General features: G+C 44.4%; 6 protein-coding genes and 2 non-coding genes across 9 annotated transcripts; 4 read left to right on the plus strand and 4 right to left on the minus strand.

The window, feature by feature from the left end:
* Window positions 1-92: 92 nt before the first annotated feature.
* On the minus strand, window positions 93-186 carry Trnay-gua. Its single transcript has 2 exons — window positions 150-186; window positions 93-128 (listed from the first exon to the last, which is right to left on the minus strand). It is a non-coding gene; the product is annotated as a tRNA-Tyr (tRNA).
* Window positions 187-527: 341 nt separating this feature from the next.
* On the minus strand, window positions 528-620 carry Trnay-gua. Its single transcript has 2 exons — window positions 584-620; window positions 528-563 (listed from the first exon to the last, which is right to left on the minus strand). It is a non-coding gene; the product is annotated as a tRNA-Tyr (tRNA).
* A 434-nt stretch (window positions 621-1,054) lies between these two features.
* On the plus strand, window positions 1,055-5,139 carry LOC120452812 (transketolase-like protein 2). Its single transcript, XM_039637215.2, has 3 exons — window positions 1,055-1,364; window positions 3,112-4,710; window positions 4,779-5,139. The coding sequence occupies exons 1-3, from the start codon at window positions 1,261-1,263 to the stop codon at window positions 4,954-4,956; spliced, it is 1,881 nt and encodes a 626-aa protein (XP_039493149.1). The 5' UTR covers window positions 1,055-1,260; the 3' UTR covers window positions 4,957-5,139.
* Window positions 5,140-5,464: 325 nt separating this feature from the next.
* On the plus strand, window positions 5,465-6,586 carry LOC120451698 (39S ribosomal protein L19, mitochondrial). The gene is made up of 2 exons (XM_039635593.1): window positions 5,465-5,607; window positions 5,660-6,586. Exons 1-2 carry the CDS (start codon window positions 5,544-5,546, stop codon window positions 6,514-6,516), a joined length of 921 nt encoding a protein of 306 aa, XP_039491527.1. The 5' UTR covers window positions 5,465-5,543; the 3' UTR covers window positions 6,517-6,586.
* A 52-nt stretch (window positions 6,587-6,638) lies between these two features.
* Window positions 6,639-7,986, minus strand: LOC120451699 (protein unc-50 homolog). The gene is made up of 3 exons (XM_039635594.2): window positions 7,544-7,986; window positions 6,925-7,284; window positions 6,639-6,871 (listed from the first exon to the last, which is right to left on the minus strand). Exons 1-3 carry the CDS (start codon window positions 7,872-7,874, stop codon window positions 6,735-6,737), a joined length of 828 nt encoding a protein of 275 aa, XP_039491528.1. The 5' UTR covers window positions 7,875-7,986; the 3' UTR covers window positions 6,639-6,734.
* A 300-nt stretch (window positions 7,987-8,286) lies between these two features.
* On the plus strand, window positions 8,287-9,616 carry LOC120451696 (putative transferase CAF17 homolog, mitochondrial). Of its 2 annotated transcripts, none has more exons than XM_039635591.2 (2): window positions 8,287-8,425; window positions 8,491-9,616. In XM_039635591.2, exon 2 carries the CDS (start codon window positions 8,492-8,494, stop codon window positions 9,536-9,538), a length of 1,047 nt encoding a protein of 348 aa, XP_039491525.1. In that variant the 5' UTR covers window positions 8,287-8,425; window position 8,491; the 3' UTR covers window positions 9,539-9,616. The 2 variants fall into 2 exon arrangements, with proteins under 2 accessions (XP_039491525.1, XP_039491523.1); XM_039635589.2 differs by having other exon boundaries at window positions 8,297-8,425; window positions 8,474-9,616.
* A 48-nt stretch (window positions 9,617-9,664) lies between these two features.
* On the plus strand, window positions 9,665-10,330 carry LOC120451700 (cysteine-rich DPF motif domain-containing protein 1). The gene has a single exon (XM_039635595.2). The coding sequence runs from the start codon at window positions 9,665-9,667 to the stop codon at window positions 10,127-10,129; it is 465 nt and encodes a 154-aa protein (XP_039491529.1). The 3' UTR covers window positions 10,130-10,330.
* LOC120451697 lies at window positions 10,325-11,398 on the minus strand. Its single transcript, XM_039635592.1, has 3 exons — window positions 11,321-11,398; window positions 11,233-11,258; window positions 10,325-11,178 (listed from the first exon to the last, which is right to left on the minus strand). The coding sequence occupies exons 1-3, from the start codon at window positions 11,379-11,381 to the stop codon at window positions 10,327-10,329; spliced, it is 939 nt and encodes a 312-aa protein (XP_039491526.1). The 5' UTR covers window positions 11,382-11,398; the 3' UTR covers window positions 10,325-10,326.
* Between the last annotated feature and the right edge of the window lie 5,321 nt (window positions 11,399-16,719).

Here is a 16,719-nt window from a genome sequence, read left to right on the forward strand (position 1 = left end):
ATATATATATATTTTGTACTGGATACGGGTCTTAAAAAATATAAAATATTTAATTCTAATATAAATGGAAAATTAAAAAAATCGACAAAAAATCCTTCGAGCCGGATTTGAACCAGCGACCTATGGATTTCTATTTGCATGTTTTCCAACTACAGTCCACCGCTCTACCAACTGAGCTATCGAAGGTTGAGTTTGAAGTCGGCCAATGCGCGTTTTCTGCATGGGCACAAGCAAAATGTACTATGTTTTGGTATTTCTTTTTCTTTCGCTTGTTACTTATTTGGGTGAAATAAAAGTGGTCAGCTTTCTCCATTCAGTCCATTGCAGTAAGTCTACAGAGGCTAAAGCCAAAGTGTTTGATAGCGCAGGCATCTTACACAAATTGCTTTTTTATATCCTCTATTTAGTTTCTGGCATCTATTTATTTCTTATTTTATTTTTATTAGCTTATAATAATAATTGTATAATAAAATATTAATTATAATTCAAATATAATATATAATATAAAAAAATTTTACATCTTCCGATCCTTCGAGCCGGATTTGAACCAGCGACCTATGGATTTCTATTGCATGTTTTCCAACTACAGTCCACCGCTCTACCAACTGAGCTATCGAAGGTTAATTTCAATGACGGCAAATTCGCCTTTTGTTCAGGAGCGAGAAGGGGAAAGTAATACTGATGGTCAAATAAGTAGGGCCCCAAATTCTCGTAAACTAATTTTAATAGTAATATCATTCTAAATCGTTTCATGGTTTCAGTTCAGGCCAAACTCTTGCATGAAGTTAGAAAGCCAGCTATACACTATTTGACCTTGGTTTCACATCGTACGTAACTAGTTATCCACCCGACGCTGTACCCAGATAAGAGGGTGGGGTGCGAACAAAGCTGATGTCTACATATACATATATCCATCTCGTTCCAGCGCCGACGATTGAAGCGCGACCAGAGCAGTCCGACTCCACATAGACGATAACGATACCGATACTTTGCGAGTCCGCTCCCCAAGATTGAGCCCCCACAGCGTAAAAGCGACCGAGGTGCCGGCGACGAGAGCAGTTCGTTTCCAGAAGCCGGCAGCAGTGGTCCGTTGACAACTCCGATTCCAGCTACTCATCCACCACGTCGATACTCTTGTCTGTCTTTTGCAAACATAGAGGAGTCACCCTTTGGCTAACGAATCCGAAACTTTCGAGTGTTGTTGTGCAACTTATTAAAAACCGCATTTGTTCGGATCCAATTCACATTCGTATTCGCAAGATGTCGTACCACAAGCCCGAAGCCAAGACTGTCCAGGATCTGAAAGATCTGGCCCAGAAGCTGCGTATTCACTCCATCAACGCCACCCAGGCCTCCAAATCGGGGTAAGCTATCGAATATAACTAAGAGCCCATTAGCAAATTAAAGTGTGCATATTTCCATATATTTGTGTGTACATATGTACATAGCTGCGAATTTTAAAAGTTGTGCACCTTGCACTTGTTGCTTCAAAGGTGACCCCCTCCATTTCAAGGGTGGCTGCGAAAAAGTTTTGAAAGGGGGCTAAGAATTAGTTTATTATTATTTATTGTTGAAACTCTTACGCAAATAGTTATGTATCTATGTAAGATGTTAGATATAGGGAGACCGGTTCCTTTAGTAACACCCTTCTGCTCCTGAGATTCAGCTGCCAAGCCACGTGTTGTCCAATAGCTTTAGTGAATTCGCGAATTTGTTGCCCTGTTTGCGTGCTCAGTGATAAGCCGCGTTCACCTACATACCTTAAATTGTGAGCTAATATTTTTTGACCTTAGACAACCTTGAAAAATTAGCTTTTTCTCTTACTGCTTTTTAATTTCTTTTGCTTTAGTTTTGTGCGTGGCGTTCAAAACGCCGAAAACACACACAAAGCCAAATGGCGTACAAACAAACATACTTAGATATCAAAAAGCGGCATTTAATATATGTACATATGTATGTACATGCAAGTGTTGGAAAGCACAGCTTGTGACGGGAATCGAATGAGAGGGATAGGAATAGTAATGAAATGATCCCCTACACTTGAGATTTACGACCTTATGGCTTTTAATGTAATTATATCTCGGATAGACGCGATCAAATTATTACTGCAACAGTAAATAAAAAAGTTAGTATGCTGATAAGGAATACACTTTTATCGCCTCCATTAGTAGTTTTTCCATTTTTTTTTTTTTTTGTAACGTTTCCAGATAAGATCTGTTCTGTTTGCTCTAAATGTGACCTCTGGCGACGAGATAAGCCGCGATTGGTTACTCACTGGCCACGATATGACCGATTAGAGGTGACCAGCTCAAGTGTGTTCCCCGCATGATAATCGAAAATCACTGAAAACTGATAAAATAAGCGGGCCGGGTCACTGCTAACACTCGGTATCACCTTCATTAGTTCTTGATATGGTTGCAGGAAATGGGGACGCTCTTGGGAACTATCTAGAAACACGTGATCAACACAGATCACCATGCAACACCATCGTGTAACCCAAGAATCTCGTTTTGAAGGCTGTTGTTTAGGTTTTTTGGGGATCAGAAAAGTTCAAGGGACAGAAACCGGTGAGGAATTGCGATTTATGTATGTACATACATGTATACTCACATCTGGACAAACATAAAATTCACACCAGTACATGCATAAGTATTTACTTATGTACATACGTGATTTGGTTTATTTATACGTCTGGGGTAAGACGAGCCCCCCTTTTTGTCTAGGGTTGCGTGTTTTTGCGGTTGGAGTTGTGCCAGATCTGCGATTCTGCAGATTTTTTTCGGAATTTTTGTTTTTTGTCGGAACACGATCGCATGGGAACACTGAATTCTGAGAATCCACCCTATCTTATTTACATATACTTTGCAATTGGATACTCCAGAAGTCTTCTTTTAAAAAGGGGGGAATAGGGGCTTTGAAGATAAGCTGTAATAGACAAATGGATTTCATTTATTAAACAAAGTTTTTAGTTATACTTTTCCTTTATACATCGGCCTTCACTTACCTACGTTAAGGTCGACTTCTAGTTTCATAGACACCTACCTTAACCTAGAACTACAAACACAATGTTATTTTACAATCTAATATTTGGCCCACTCTTCCCCTTTATAGCCATCCCACATCATGTGCCTCGATCGCCGAGATCATGTCCGTGCTGTTCTTCCAGCAGCTGCGCCTGAACTTGAAGCACCCGCGCGATCCCTCCAGCGATCGCTTCATCCTGTCCAAGGGACACGCCGCCCCCATTCTGTATGCCGCTTGGGCTGAGGCCGGTCTCTTCCCGATCGAGGATCTGAACAACCTGCGCAAGATCGACAGCGATCTGGAGGGTCACCCGACGCCTCGTCTGAACTTCATCGATGTGGGCACAGGATCCCTGGGACAGGGTGTCGCCGTCGGCGCTGGAATGGCCTATGTGGGCAAGAACTTCGACAAGGCCGACTATCGCACCTACGTGGTCGTTGGTGATGGTGAGTCCGCCGAGGGTTCCATTTGGGAGTCGCTGCACTTTGCCGGCCACTACAAACTGGACAACCTTTGCGTGATCTTCGATGTGAACCGCTTGGGTCAGTCGGAGGCCACCTCCCTGCAGCATAAGCTGGATGTTTACCGGGATCGCCTGGAGGCCTTCGGCTTCAACGCTGTCGTTGTCGATGGTCACGATGTTGAGGAGTTGACTAAGGCCTTCCATTGTGCTGCGATCACCAAGAACAAGCCCACCGCCATCATTGCAAAGACCTTCAAGGGCAAGGACTTCCCCAATATCGAGGATTTGGACAACTGGCACGGCAAGCCACTGGGCGACAAGGCCGCCGAAGTGGTAAAGCATCTGCAGGGACTGATTGTCAACAAGGATGTTAAACTGGCCCCCAAGCCGGTGTCCAAGACTGGTGCTGCTCCCGATGTCGACATCAGCAACATTAAGTTGAGCTCGCCACCCGCCTACAAGCTGGGTGATTCCATTGCCACCCGACTGGCGTATGGTACAGCTCTGGCCAAGATTGGCCAGAATAACCAGCGTGTGGTTGCCCTGGACGGAGACACCAAGAACTCTACTTTCTCCGACAAGCTGAAGAACCTCGACCCGCAGCGCTACATTGAGTGCTTCATCGCCGAGCAGAATCTTGTGGGAGTGGCCGTTGGAGCCGCCTGCCGTCGCCGCACAGTCGCCTTTGTGTCCACCTTTGCCACCTTCTTCACCCGTGCCTTCGATCAGATCCGTATGGGCGCCATCTCACAGACGAACGTTAACTTTGTGGGCTCTCACTGCGGCTGCAGTATCGGTGAGGATGGTCCCTCCCAGATGGGTCTAGAGGACATTGCCATGTTCCGCACCATCCCGGGCAGCACCATCTTCTATCCCTCTGATGCCGTCAGCACGGAGCGTGCCGTCGAACTGGCCGCCAACACCAAGGGTGTCTGCTTCATCCGTACGTCCCGACCCAACACCTGCGTGATCTACGACAACGAGGAACCCTTCACCATTGGCCGCGGAAAGGTGGTGCGCCAAAAGAGCTCCGACGAGGTGCTCCTGATCGGAGCTGGAATCACTTTGTACGAGTGCTTGGCTGCCGCCGATCAGCTGGAGAAGAACTGCATCACCGTCCGTGTGATCGATCCCTTCACCGTGAAGCCATTGGACGCCGAGCTGATTATCGAGCACGGCAAGCAGTGCGGAGGACGTGTGGTCGTCGTGGAGGATCACTACCAGTAAGTGTTCTTTGCAGTCTTTCAATAGTAATCCGTTGCTAACTCGGATTTTATTTGACTCGTTATAGGCAAGGTGGTCTGGGCGAAGCTGTGCTGAGTGCCCTGGCTGGCGAGCGCAACTTCGTGGTCAAGCATTTGTACGTGCCCACAGTTCCACGCTCGGGTCCTCCGTCAGTCCTCATCGATATGTTCGGCATCTCCGCCCGCCACGTCGTCAACGCCGTCAACGAGATCCTCAAGGATTAAGGGACGAGACTCAAACGGTCGTCATCTGGCTACATTCATTTACCGCCTACAGGAATTCCCCCAGTTACTACTTACTTCTACTATTACCCCCACCATTCCCTCTAAGATTGTTAATTACTTTCGCTGATTTGATCCTTAACATCATGAAAATAAAATATCTTTAATAAAAACATATAAGCCGAACTATATTATTTGGTTTTCTGTTTTCGAATCAAGCAAACTTATTTTATAGAGGTGAAATGGCGGGTCGATTTGCTTTTGGTTTGCTGTGGAGTGGCTTTACCCTTGTTTGCTATGGCTTTACTTTTGGTTTGCGTTGGGAACAAAATGTATAGTTATAAGAAGGAATCAAATATATTAGCTGTGGTTTATGCTAAGGCATATTGTTACAATTTTAAAATAAAAAATGTGTTTTAGATTATTATTTAATTTAATTCCGAGGTAAAAACTAACAAGTTGGCAGTTACCTTCCAATTAGAAAAACTATCGATAACTATGCTATCGCCATCGCTGGTGCCAGCTGTTAATCGTGCGGCATGATTATCTAAACATTCATTTGTTTCAGCGAATCCCGAAAGCCATTAAAAATGAACTTAAGCACAAGAGTTATGCTGAATAGATTGACGCAGCAGTGTGTCTACAAGCGGATTGGTAAGGACAGACATTTTACCTAGTGCCACACATTCAGGACACGTATTTTCAGTCACCTTCTCCACCAAAACTGCGGAACATGCAATTGAAAATCAGGAGGAACAGAAAAAAGAGGCTCCGCCAACCACGTCGACTCCACCAGTGAACCGGAAGCCCATCATTCCGGCAAATTATCGGTTTGTTTACCCAGAATTCCTGCCCGATCCGAAGGTGGAGTGGCGCAACCTTGTGCGCGAAAAACTGGAGCGACTGGACATGCTGGATCGTCGCAAACAGATTGATCTGCCCGAGTTCTATGTTGGATCTGTCCTCGCGGTGACCAGTTCCGATCCCCATGCAGCCGGAAAAACCAGTCGATTTGTGGGCATTTGTATCAATAGGGATCGCTGTGGACTGCGCGCTCGATTTATCCTTCGCAACGTGATCGATCACCAAGGCATGGAGGTGGTCTACGAGCTGTACGATCCTACCATTCAGAAGATCGAGGTTTTGCGGCTAGAGAAGCGACTGGATGACAGTCTCCTCTACCTACGGGACGCTCTTCCGGAGTACAGTACTTTCGACGAGAACATGGAAGCAGAACCGCTCGAGGAGGGTGCTCCGGTGCCTGTCAACGACATTAAGGTGGTGCTCCGTCCGCGTCCATGGCTGGAGCGTTGGGAGCGACAGAATCTGCGTGGTGTAGCCAACATCGATGAGTATCTGAAAGACAAGCATCGCCTGTCGGCGGCCAAGATGCAGAAGCCATGGGAGAAGTACGACATGATGAAGGACTACCGCAGCTCGATTCCCGAGGAGGAGCAAACGGAGATCTTCGCCGAGGTGCACACGGAATTGCACACACTGGAGCTGCAGCGAAAACGCAACAAGCGCAAGCGCACTTTCATTAAGCCCAAGCAGCTGGCGTAATTGCATTTGTTGTCCATTTTGTAGAATAAAAATACCGAAAAATGTTGAAAGATAAAGGTTTTAGAGTTTATCACCATTCTATGCCTTCTACTTTATCAAAACGTAAGATTGCAATTATAAGGTTTGGATAACGCTAAATTAATTAGTTTATTAGTCATAAGTGAAATATAGTGGCTTAGCAACTAAACGCAGAATAATTTACAACGCACGTTAAAGTACTAATATACGCGATACTTGTAGAAATTGACAAAGGATATCGTTGCGTTCCAACCAATAATTGTGACGACCAGAAACAGCAGAAAGATGATGGGCAGGGCGATGAGAATGATGCGGGTGTTTTTCAGATGCGGAATGCCTGCAGGAGGAAAACATTATTTAGAGAACTTGTTAATGCATGATATAACTTACAATTGTATCCCAGAAACGTGATGTACACATAGTAGCCCATGCCCATCAACCAAAAGGTGTTGCCCAGAAACCGCGAGATGAACCACGTTTGGCTGATTAGCCAGTTGTAGAAGAACAGCTGGATGAAGTGCAGCAGCATCAGTGGCGGAAAGAAGGCGTTTAGATGGACATCGAAGGCATAGCCCCACTCGATATCCGGCTCCAGACTATTTGTGCGCAGATACCGATTCGTCACCGCCCAGAAGAACGACGCTATTATGATGCCCACGAAAATACAGTCCACAAAGACCACGTAGAAGATGAACGAGATGCTCTGCCAGAAGGACAATCCCAGCACATACGCAAAGCCCAGGGAAGTGACTGTTGAAAGATTAATAAATTATCGGTGTGTCCTTGATTTTTTCAAAGGGTGTATATTGCCATATAAGGCAATAGAAATCTTATTGGACACTGATGAAATAAGTTACTTTTCCCAAACAGAAAACCGTTTGGTATAGACAGTAGAGAAAGAAGTGCTGATCAATTTCCTGTCTGTAGATGTAGAACAAGATGATAACCGATGAAGATGGATGGGATCTCCTCCGCGGAGGTGTGTGAAAGTTTGTGCGTTAGAACTCACCACATAGACAGACGACCAGGAGCACCAGAAAGGCCGGATCGTCGCGGGCAAACTGTGACTTGGTCTGTTTCCGGTAGTTGAAGTTCCGGTACACCTTCTGTGGCGCCACAAATAGATAGAGCATCTGCCACAGGGCAAACTCGAAGTCCATCTGATTGAATTTAAGCAGACGTCGCAGGTATTTGTAGCTCTTAGTGGTCGCCGAGAGGCAGTCCCTCCGGTGGTTGGCGGGCGGCGGAAGAGGTGAATGGAGCCGCGAGGCACTCGAGTAGCCAGAAACCACCGAAGGCGTCGGCGATTGTGTATACTTAACGTGGCTATATTGACTCATTTTGTTTTGTTTAAAACAAAATTTCTTGTGTTTCCAGCAGAGTGGCTGCGCCCTCAGCGCCACGAAATACCGATTTTCCGTGTATAATGTGCTAAAATAGGCCAGGCAAAACAAGATGATGTGGAGTCACGATAAGGAACAGCTGATTGGGGATGGGAGCGTGACACAGTTTTATGGCTACAAGCAAAAGTCGGTAAGTGCCGTGAAATTATTACAGTTAATAAATTTAATATGATTATTAAAAAAGGCATTACAATTGAAACTCTTAAAGTAAATGAAATTTTAAGCATGCACATTACTTAATAATTTTGTTGCACGGGCCACTGTAAGAGCACCAACAATGTGTATTGTGATATATATATTTATTATGCACCTCAATTCGTGTCACGTTTAAAAGTGATCAATCTCTCATCTCCAACGAACTGTCAAATCCAAATGTTATGAACCGGGTGCCAAAAAATCAGTCTCTTGCTCGACTTTGTTTTGAGTACCAAATTTAAGTTTCTGCTGCTAGATCGATCAAATAAATTAAGTCAAATTTCCTGCACAAGGTAAGAGCGATTTCCTTTGGCATTTCCAGTACCAATTGCAGGCAACAGATGCCTCCATTTTGCAGCATGAATAGATGTTCGAATCCGTGGTTTCTGCGCGCCGTGCGCCAGCACATACGTAATATCCACGAGATGAGGATTCCGTACGCCCGTCCGGTGGGCCTAAGTCAGCGCAATTTTACATTGGAGCCACTGGGCAACCGGGAACTCATCCGCGTCCACGGGGCCGAGGTGGTGCCATTCTTGCAGGGTCTCTCGACCAACGATGTGGCCCGGATTCGTTCACCGGGGGGACCTGCCTCAATGTACGCCCACTTCCTCAACAAGGCGGGCAGGCTGCTGTACGACACAATCTTGTACCGCACCAACAACCCGGAAACCATCCTAATTGAGTGCGATCGGGAGGCTTCCTCGGACTTCCGACGCCACCTCCGCACTTACCGCGTTCGCAGGCGCATTGAGGTCGACAGTGTGGACGATGAGTATACCACTTGGGTGATGTTCAACCTTAAGGACGCTTCGGAGGCTGTACCCAATCCACATCCGGACTTATTTGTGTCCCTCGACCCGAGGCTGCCCGTCCTTGGCACACGCATCCTGGCTCCTACCGACATGGACTGGGCCAAGCTGTCGAAATGTTTTGTCGACTTTGGGACCGCCACACCAGCCTCTCCCGATAATAATTATCAGCTTCTTCGCTACAAGCAGGGAGTGGGTGAGGGCTGCTCGGAACTGCCTCCGGGCAAATGTTTTCCTCTCGAAGCAAATGCAGATTACCTACATGGCGTGAGCTTCCAAAAGGGCTGCTATGTCGGCCAGGAGTTGACCGCCCGCGTCCATCATTCGGGAGTGATCCGCAAGAGATACATGCCCATCCGGTTGACGGCTCCTATTGATTTGGGTTCCAACCAGGACGTAACTTCTGTTGCTGGAGCGAAACTAGGACGCGTCTTTGGTTTTGCGCACAAGCATGGTGTTGCACTGTTGCGAATCGAGAAGGTTCTCAACGGCCGTCCGGAGCTTATGATCGATGGCGAGCGTTGTTTTGTGGAACGTCCGGAATGGTGGCCAGAGGATCTGCCTGGAAAGCGTCGCATGGCGTTCGCTGAATGACCTACGAACTGAATTGACCAACTATTTCTTATTATACCATTGTTATAAGTGTAGTAAATGTAACTAGTCTTCGTAAAAGATGCCCAGTTCTATGTTTTTCTATTGGTCTTTTAGAAAATCTCAATCATGGATGACGATGAGGACTTCGTCCTGGACAATGAGGCAGAGGAAATTAAACGATTACAGCTTCCCGAAGAGGAAAAGAAGCCTATTGATCCCGAGGAGGCAGATGAACGAATAGCACGCATCGAGTTCAACTGCTCTGGCTGTGAAATGCACGAGATGGTACATTATTTTGGACGGAAACCGCCTTTTGCTCTAGGAGTTGAGTACCCCGAGGATAACTATGTGATGCGAGATCCCTTCCAGCCACCTCCACCTCGTTGGCAGACACAGCCGGAATACTATATCACACTGGGCACTAAGTGCTCCACCTGCTCCAAGTCAGTGTGCAAGGATCCTGGCTGCAGTTTTTACTACACAGCCTCTTTTTGCTTGCCTTGTGGCAAGGAAGAACTAAAGAACTGGCCAGTTGAGGCGCAAGCTCGCATAAGAAAGCAGTTGTCAGCCAGTCCAGGCAACCAAAAATAAATAAGTCTGTAAATAAAAAATGGTAGTCTGTAAAAATTAACTAGTTACTGAAAGAGTTTTTGGTTAGAACGAAGTCTAAAAATTATATTTTAGTATTGAAACCCGTAAGTTCTTAAGTGTATTGTTTTTAACACACGATTCCTATTTTAAAACTAAGCCAGCACATGTGAAATAAAACGAATCTGAAATCTGCAATGTTAATTCAAAGCATATGTGCCTTTATAAAATTTCCTATTATTATTAAGGCAAGACCTTACATAATTCGATTCGACTAAAATGTCGTGCTTTTTCTTAATGGCTGCAAACATTGCACGTCCTAATTCTTTTTTTAAGCGAATAAGGTGTACCTTGCATGGATTTTTTTCATTCGGTATTTGCTTTGTAAATTCCCCAATGCGGAAGGCCAAAGCTTTGTCCAATATTGCGCGATGTTCGTCATATTTATTGAATGTGGCTAATGCATCCTTTTTAAATTTTTGCTCTTCGCTGTTTATGGCCATAAAAAGGATCCATATTTTTTCGTCGAACTCCTTATATGTCTTATTTCCCCATGGACGCGTATGATATTTGACCAAAGTTTTTACAATGTCTATATCATAGTTATGTGGCTTTGGAGTTGTTGAAGTTGGCACGATGAAAATTCGCTGCAGTTCAATATTTTCACACTCTGGACTCGGATCATGCAATATTTCCAATTTCATTAGGTTCGATTGATAGAAACCTCTGACAAGTAGCGATTGCTGATCCCCAAAAAAGGTACGACACTTTGGTAAAAGGTTTTCCAGCTTTAAAAGTCTCTCCGCCACTTGTATCTTTTTGAATATTTTCCTTTCGAGTTCTACTCGGATTTGATTATAAACTGTAAAATCAGTGTAGATATCAATTTTGGTCGCTATGTCGTACATGCTTAAGTTCAAAGCAATTAAAACGGTTTGGAAATTCTTCTCGAATTCCGCATTTTTCTTTATGTGCGTCGGTCTGTTGTGAAAAGTGGCATTTATCTCTTTCAGTAAGGCAGTGTACTTAGCATCGGTCTTAGCCAGAGATTCCTGTAAATATATATTTAATATTGCAATTAGAATATGTTCTAGGTTTAACCTTACCAGATCTGAAATTTCTCCTTTTCCGTCTTTATCGAGAACAAGATTGTTTAACCATCGCTATAAACATGGATGGATAAGTAGTACGTACCAACTTCGTTAAGAAGTCTTGCTAAAAATATAATTCCAATAATTTTCGTGCTGATCTTCATTGAACTTACCACCAGTAACGTTCGAGTTCTACTAATAACTCACCATATCTGTCAAAGAAAATAAACTTATGGTGTAAAATATAATTTAAATTGACACGAGTAATTAGTTTCACTAGATTTCGTGGGGGTTCTCTAAAGTTTGACAGTGGTGCAATGCGAGATGTTCTAGAAAAGTAAAAATGAGTTACTACTTCTATCAAACCATCGACGAGATTTCTTCTACACACATGCAATAAATTAGGGTGTTACATGTGTAGAAATTATAAGACTACGCCTAAAGTCGCGCAAAACATACGTTAAACACCCACAATTGAGGGTCAGTTCAATGGAACCCGACGGTTCCAGCTGCATGTCCCACAATTAAGGCATCATTCAAGGCATTTCCGTGCAAACCAAAACCTTTAGTCGATGATCAACGATAGCCCAGATCAAAGGTCAGTGATCACCGGTCTACGGGCAATTTATGGCACGGTGTCCAAGCAATTGCACAGAAAGACAAAAAACAATCTTTATCACATTTATTGCAATGCCCCAGCTCTTTTGTCAACGATCCCGAAGGCGAAGGACAAAGGGCAAGCGGGTGCCAAAAAAATAAGGAAAAGGTCAGAAGATGACCCGAAGGATGCGAGCAAAGGACACAAAAGGAGCAACGCGCGCGCTTCCTCAACTCGCATCTTTGAGGTCGTCTTAGAGGTCAAGTTTGGCCCAATGCGGAAAACTCCTGGGGTTTTGAAATCAAAGGAAAAGTATCTCAAAAGATATTCACTCGATCTGCAGCGATCTCAACTCAAAGTGAGTTGAGTTTTAAAATAGGGGTGGATTTATGTTCTTTGAGGATCCAGTTAGCTATAGATTTTCTCTTTTGAGTATAACTCTCTTTTACTCACTTTTTGAGTGGGCAAAGGAAATCCACTTGGGCGATGGCCATCGATCCTTGTCCACGCAGGACATTTCCGGATTGCATTCAATTGTCATCCTGCAACAATTGCGCTTTTCTCTGGATTCTCCATTTGTTTGTCTTCTTCCGATTGCCTGTCACATTTTTGTTACTTCTATTGGTTTTTTAGCTCATGTTACCTTCTTTGTCCAGCTCATTGTTCCAAACTGAATACGGCCAGTATAAATGGCAAAAATTGGCCGGGTATTTCTGTTAGCATCCCAGCAGCAGAGGTCTCCTCTTTTGGCGCCCATAAAAATTAAACAAAAATTAAGCGCAAACATGAGAATTCTGTCACATAAATTGTAAGGCAGCCTGCACCTTGCCACCAACTATTTTTAGTCCTTCGGGCAGCTGTGTTGGGTTTGTCCCTCCTTTATTACCCGACTTACACCAAAATTAGTCCATCTGCAACTGAGTTATGCGCTGCTGAGGCTGCCGCTTGATTAACACATGTCCTGCTAGATGCGGGCGTGGCAAACAAGCACCTCCGACGGCAACCCAGATTCCGAATCCCAATCCCAATCCATAGCCGTGTCGAGGTACGATGTTCGGTAGTCCCACGCCTATATGTTCGTGCTTCGTTTGTTGATGCTCTTAACTCATTCATTATGAATTGGAGGTGCTAAATGTGCCACATGCATCATGTGTTGCCGCTGCTGCAATGTCGTGTGTTCGCGATGGATGCGACAATGAAAATAAGGACATATTTCTCCTAATAATTTTTAAGTTATATAAAATATGCCTTGAAGTTTAATCCAAAATTGAATATACTTCATTATTAGTTTAATTTTTACTTTTTTTGTAAAGAAGGTATATACGTAAATGTTATGTGGTAAATTCGGGGCATTATTCATAATTTTCCATGCATCATTCTAAGACACTTTTTCATTCGCTTCAGCTTTTCTCCGCTTTTCATTCATCCGACCGTTTGCAAGAAAGATGAATTGAGTATTTGTCAAATGGAGGATTCCAAACCAAACGTTACACCCACGAGAATGCATCAAAGATTCATCATGCACCAAACAAAATGCCACAAGATTGTGATCGTGGACGTGGAGAAATCATGCGAACAACAATCGTTACAAAACACTGAATCAATCATAAGACGCGCAAATCCTCAAGGAAATTGAACAATGTCGCTGGGTCGAAGGGAAAGGAATTGAAGGATCAAGGACTCGGGTCGCAGGGTGAGGCAATGTTGCGCGTGCGCAACGCACGCTCCCCTTGAATGTTTACGCCATTAGGCTCAGAGAAAATCAGGAGCCAAAGGAGCAGGCAAGGAAATGAGCCTATTATGATGCCTTGAGTCTCGACCCCCGACCCCCGACCCCCGATCCTTCGGGTGACCCCGATTTTTCCGAGACGCCGAACCCGGAAAACACAAATCTTACGCGCCAACACGCGACATTCAGATTTTTTCAAACGTTCGCACGGCATTTGACTTAGGGTTGATCCCGTGGAGTCCTTCCCCTTCGGCAACAAATGATTTTCTTATGTCTGCTCCTTTGGGATTTGAGGATCGGAATTTGTTTGCTTTCCCGAAAACCGAGAGCCCTCATTCAAATGAGCTGAGCTCCTTGGGCGATATTTGTGTTTAGTGTGATCTTTAGCAGCTTGACATCTGCCCCTGGCTCCCGACTGGCGAGTTATGGAGTCATGCCCTAATTTCTGGTAGTTCTTGCTTAATTTTTCAGCCCGGGGAAATTTGTAATGCCCCCAAAAGGAGGGGGGTACCACATACTCTCTTAGCAGCTGCTGAAATCAAACCGCTGCGCATATGAACTCCATCAAAGGGTTTGAAAGTAGTCATGCTTTTATCAACCAAATAATATGCAGGCCACTTAGAGCCTGCTTAGATTTAAAAATAATCCAAGATCAAAGAAGAAAGTCCTTTCTCTCGACTCCTCAAGCTAAATGTCAGCTCGAATTTAACGCCAATTGCACGCCACTGGAAAAGAAGGCCAGGTAAGAATGGATCTTTAGAGACATGGACGAGATTCAGAGCTGGTCCATCGGATGATCGGACTCTGATTTCATGGCTGTCCGCTTAGAAGGACAATGACTGGAGCGGACCAATTAGCCCAGATAAAAAACAGCACTTCTGCTAATCCTGTCGGCGTGTGATTGGCCTCAGAAATGGCAAAGCTGCAAAAGAATAGATGAATGGGACGCATGGTTGACTGGGAAATCTGAATTCTGAATTCTGATTGAGCACTAAGATTGAGATCGCTGGCAATGTGAAAATGTCACGCTTATCGGCAGGGAAACCTGAACGGACCGATGGGGGATCTGTTGTGGTTTGGCGGAAAGGAAGCGAAGTTGATGCCTCACCCGGCAGTCCGATTTTGTCCTCATCATCGTCGCCTTTGACTGGAGGCTTCAGTGCGGATTGTTTTTGTAGCCGTTGTTGTCGGCCGCTGGCTGTCAGTCAGCTGAGGCCAAACCGGATGGAACTCGAAAATAATAACAATATACGCACATGTATCCTGTGCCAGGATATTGCCGTACACGCAGAGAAACGAAAGCTAAAATGTGAACAGGTATGGGGCTACAGCCACTAAAATGTTCAACTGGCAAGACAAATTAGTAAAATAGTAAAATAATACAAAAATATTTTCAATTTTAATTATAAATTGATAACCTATTATTATTATTTTTTCAATTCCTGCTTCTTTTTTTCAGGTGCATAAAAAAGAAGGAAACAGCAGTGAAGAGATTTGCCGAAGTCCCTAAATGAGATGCAGGCGTGCCTGGTTCCTCTCCCACTCCTCGAATATCCTTCTCAGGACCTCAACCACCTTTCGCCTATATACCATATACTCCGACTCCGACTCCTCCTGCTACTCCTACTCCCACCTCGATCCTGACCGCGTGCGTGGCCATTGTCCTGACAGCCGCTATTTGAATGACATTTGAATTTTGTGCATTTGCGTCCGCTCGCTGCACTTCAATTGTTGGGCTCTCCTCTGTTCGGCAGTTGACGAGTCCTGCGATCGCAGCCAGGATCAGCATTCGATGTGATGAATTCATTATGCGCAGAATTCACAATAGCACAGCCTGCAGATGAGGACCGAAGTATGCCAAGGATCTAGGAATTGCTTACTACTGATTCGTAATAAGGGAAAATTGAATTTCTATAAGATTACTGCTATTCGATTTTCGGTGAGCATTAAAAAGCACCTAAAATGTACATAATAGATATAAGTAATGGACAAATCATATTCAAAAAAAAACTACCTTTAATATATAGCTAAATTTGCATATGAGCTACCATGCAATGTGTGTATATAAGATAATTATTACTCTATTACGAGTGCAAGTAAAACACTACAACAAATCACCAGGTTAATAAAAAATACTCCCTGTGAAAAAAACCGACCTTTCCCACAGTAAACCACGCCCCCCAAAAACTCCCCTCCCCTACAATTTCCGATAAAGTCAATTACATAATAATGGCTTCATTTCGAGCATCCGATACACCAATTACCATGTCAACTTTTTTGTACTGCCTTTGTTTTTTACCCTCCCCAAAAAAGAACTCACCCCATATGCATATCGCAGGGATAAAAAAAAAGTGCCCTTCTGTTAAGTGGCGCTTAAAATCGAATTAAGGGTGTTTACCTAACGACTCCTCGATTACGAAATGGCCTAAAAAATATCCAAGGGGAGCAACAGGCGAGGGATCGAGGATCCGGCGGGGAAAACAATGAAAAAACGGAAGTTGTTTTCCCTTCCCTTTTTTTACATTTTATGAAGTGTTGCCTTTTTATTGGTGGTTAATTTGAGAGCTCGTACTCGATGCTTGACGAGGGTACAATCCAATGGCGGTGGCGATGATGAGGACGATGATGCAACAGGCGAGAGATAAAAAGATACAAAGGGAAAAAGGGTTCCGACGGATGGCGTGAGTATGTTTACTTTATTTTTGGATACACACTCGGGTTATTCATGTCGGATTGCCTAAAATGCGATGAAAGGGTCGCCTCGCCAGTTGTCTGCGGCACGTTTCTCGTTTTCTCGACTCCTCGGCACTTTTTCAAGTTCAATGACAAAGATCTTGCGGTGCCACACGCCCAAAGAGCCTCTAATCCCTTCGCGGTGATTGGCCCCTCTGGATGAAAAGGGGGGAAACGTCCTAGGAGGCATCCAAAAATAAATAAAAACATTTCGGGCACTTTTCAAGGGTGCACTCGCCTTAATTTCATTTTGTTTTTATTACGCCCCCTAAATTGCGCCGAAAGTCGATGAGAGGGGCTAGATTTTGGGGGACTGGAGTGCGACACTTTTAAAAATAAAACCAACAAACGGTTATGAAGTGTGGCTGAGCAAGAGGGATAAAATGGAGGTTGAAGCCAGGAAAGGGGTGAGTTTTCCTCACCAGGAAAAACTTCAAAATGG

The sequence above is a fragment of the Drosophila santomea genome, chromosome 3R (assembly GCF_016746245.2).
Source record: "Drosophila santomea strain STO CAGO 1482 chromosome 3R, Prin_Dsan_1.1, whole genome shotgun sequence".
NCBI lineage: Eukaryota > Metazoa > Arthropoda > Insecta > Diptera > Drosophilidae > Drosophila > Drosophila santomea.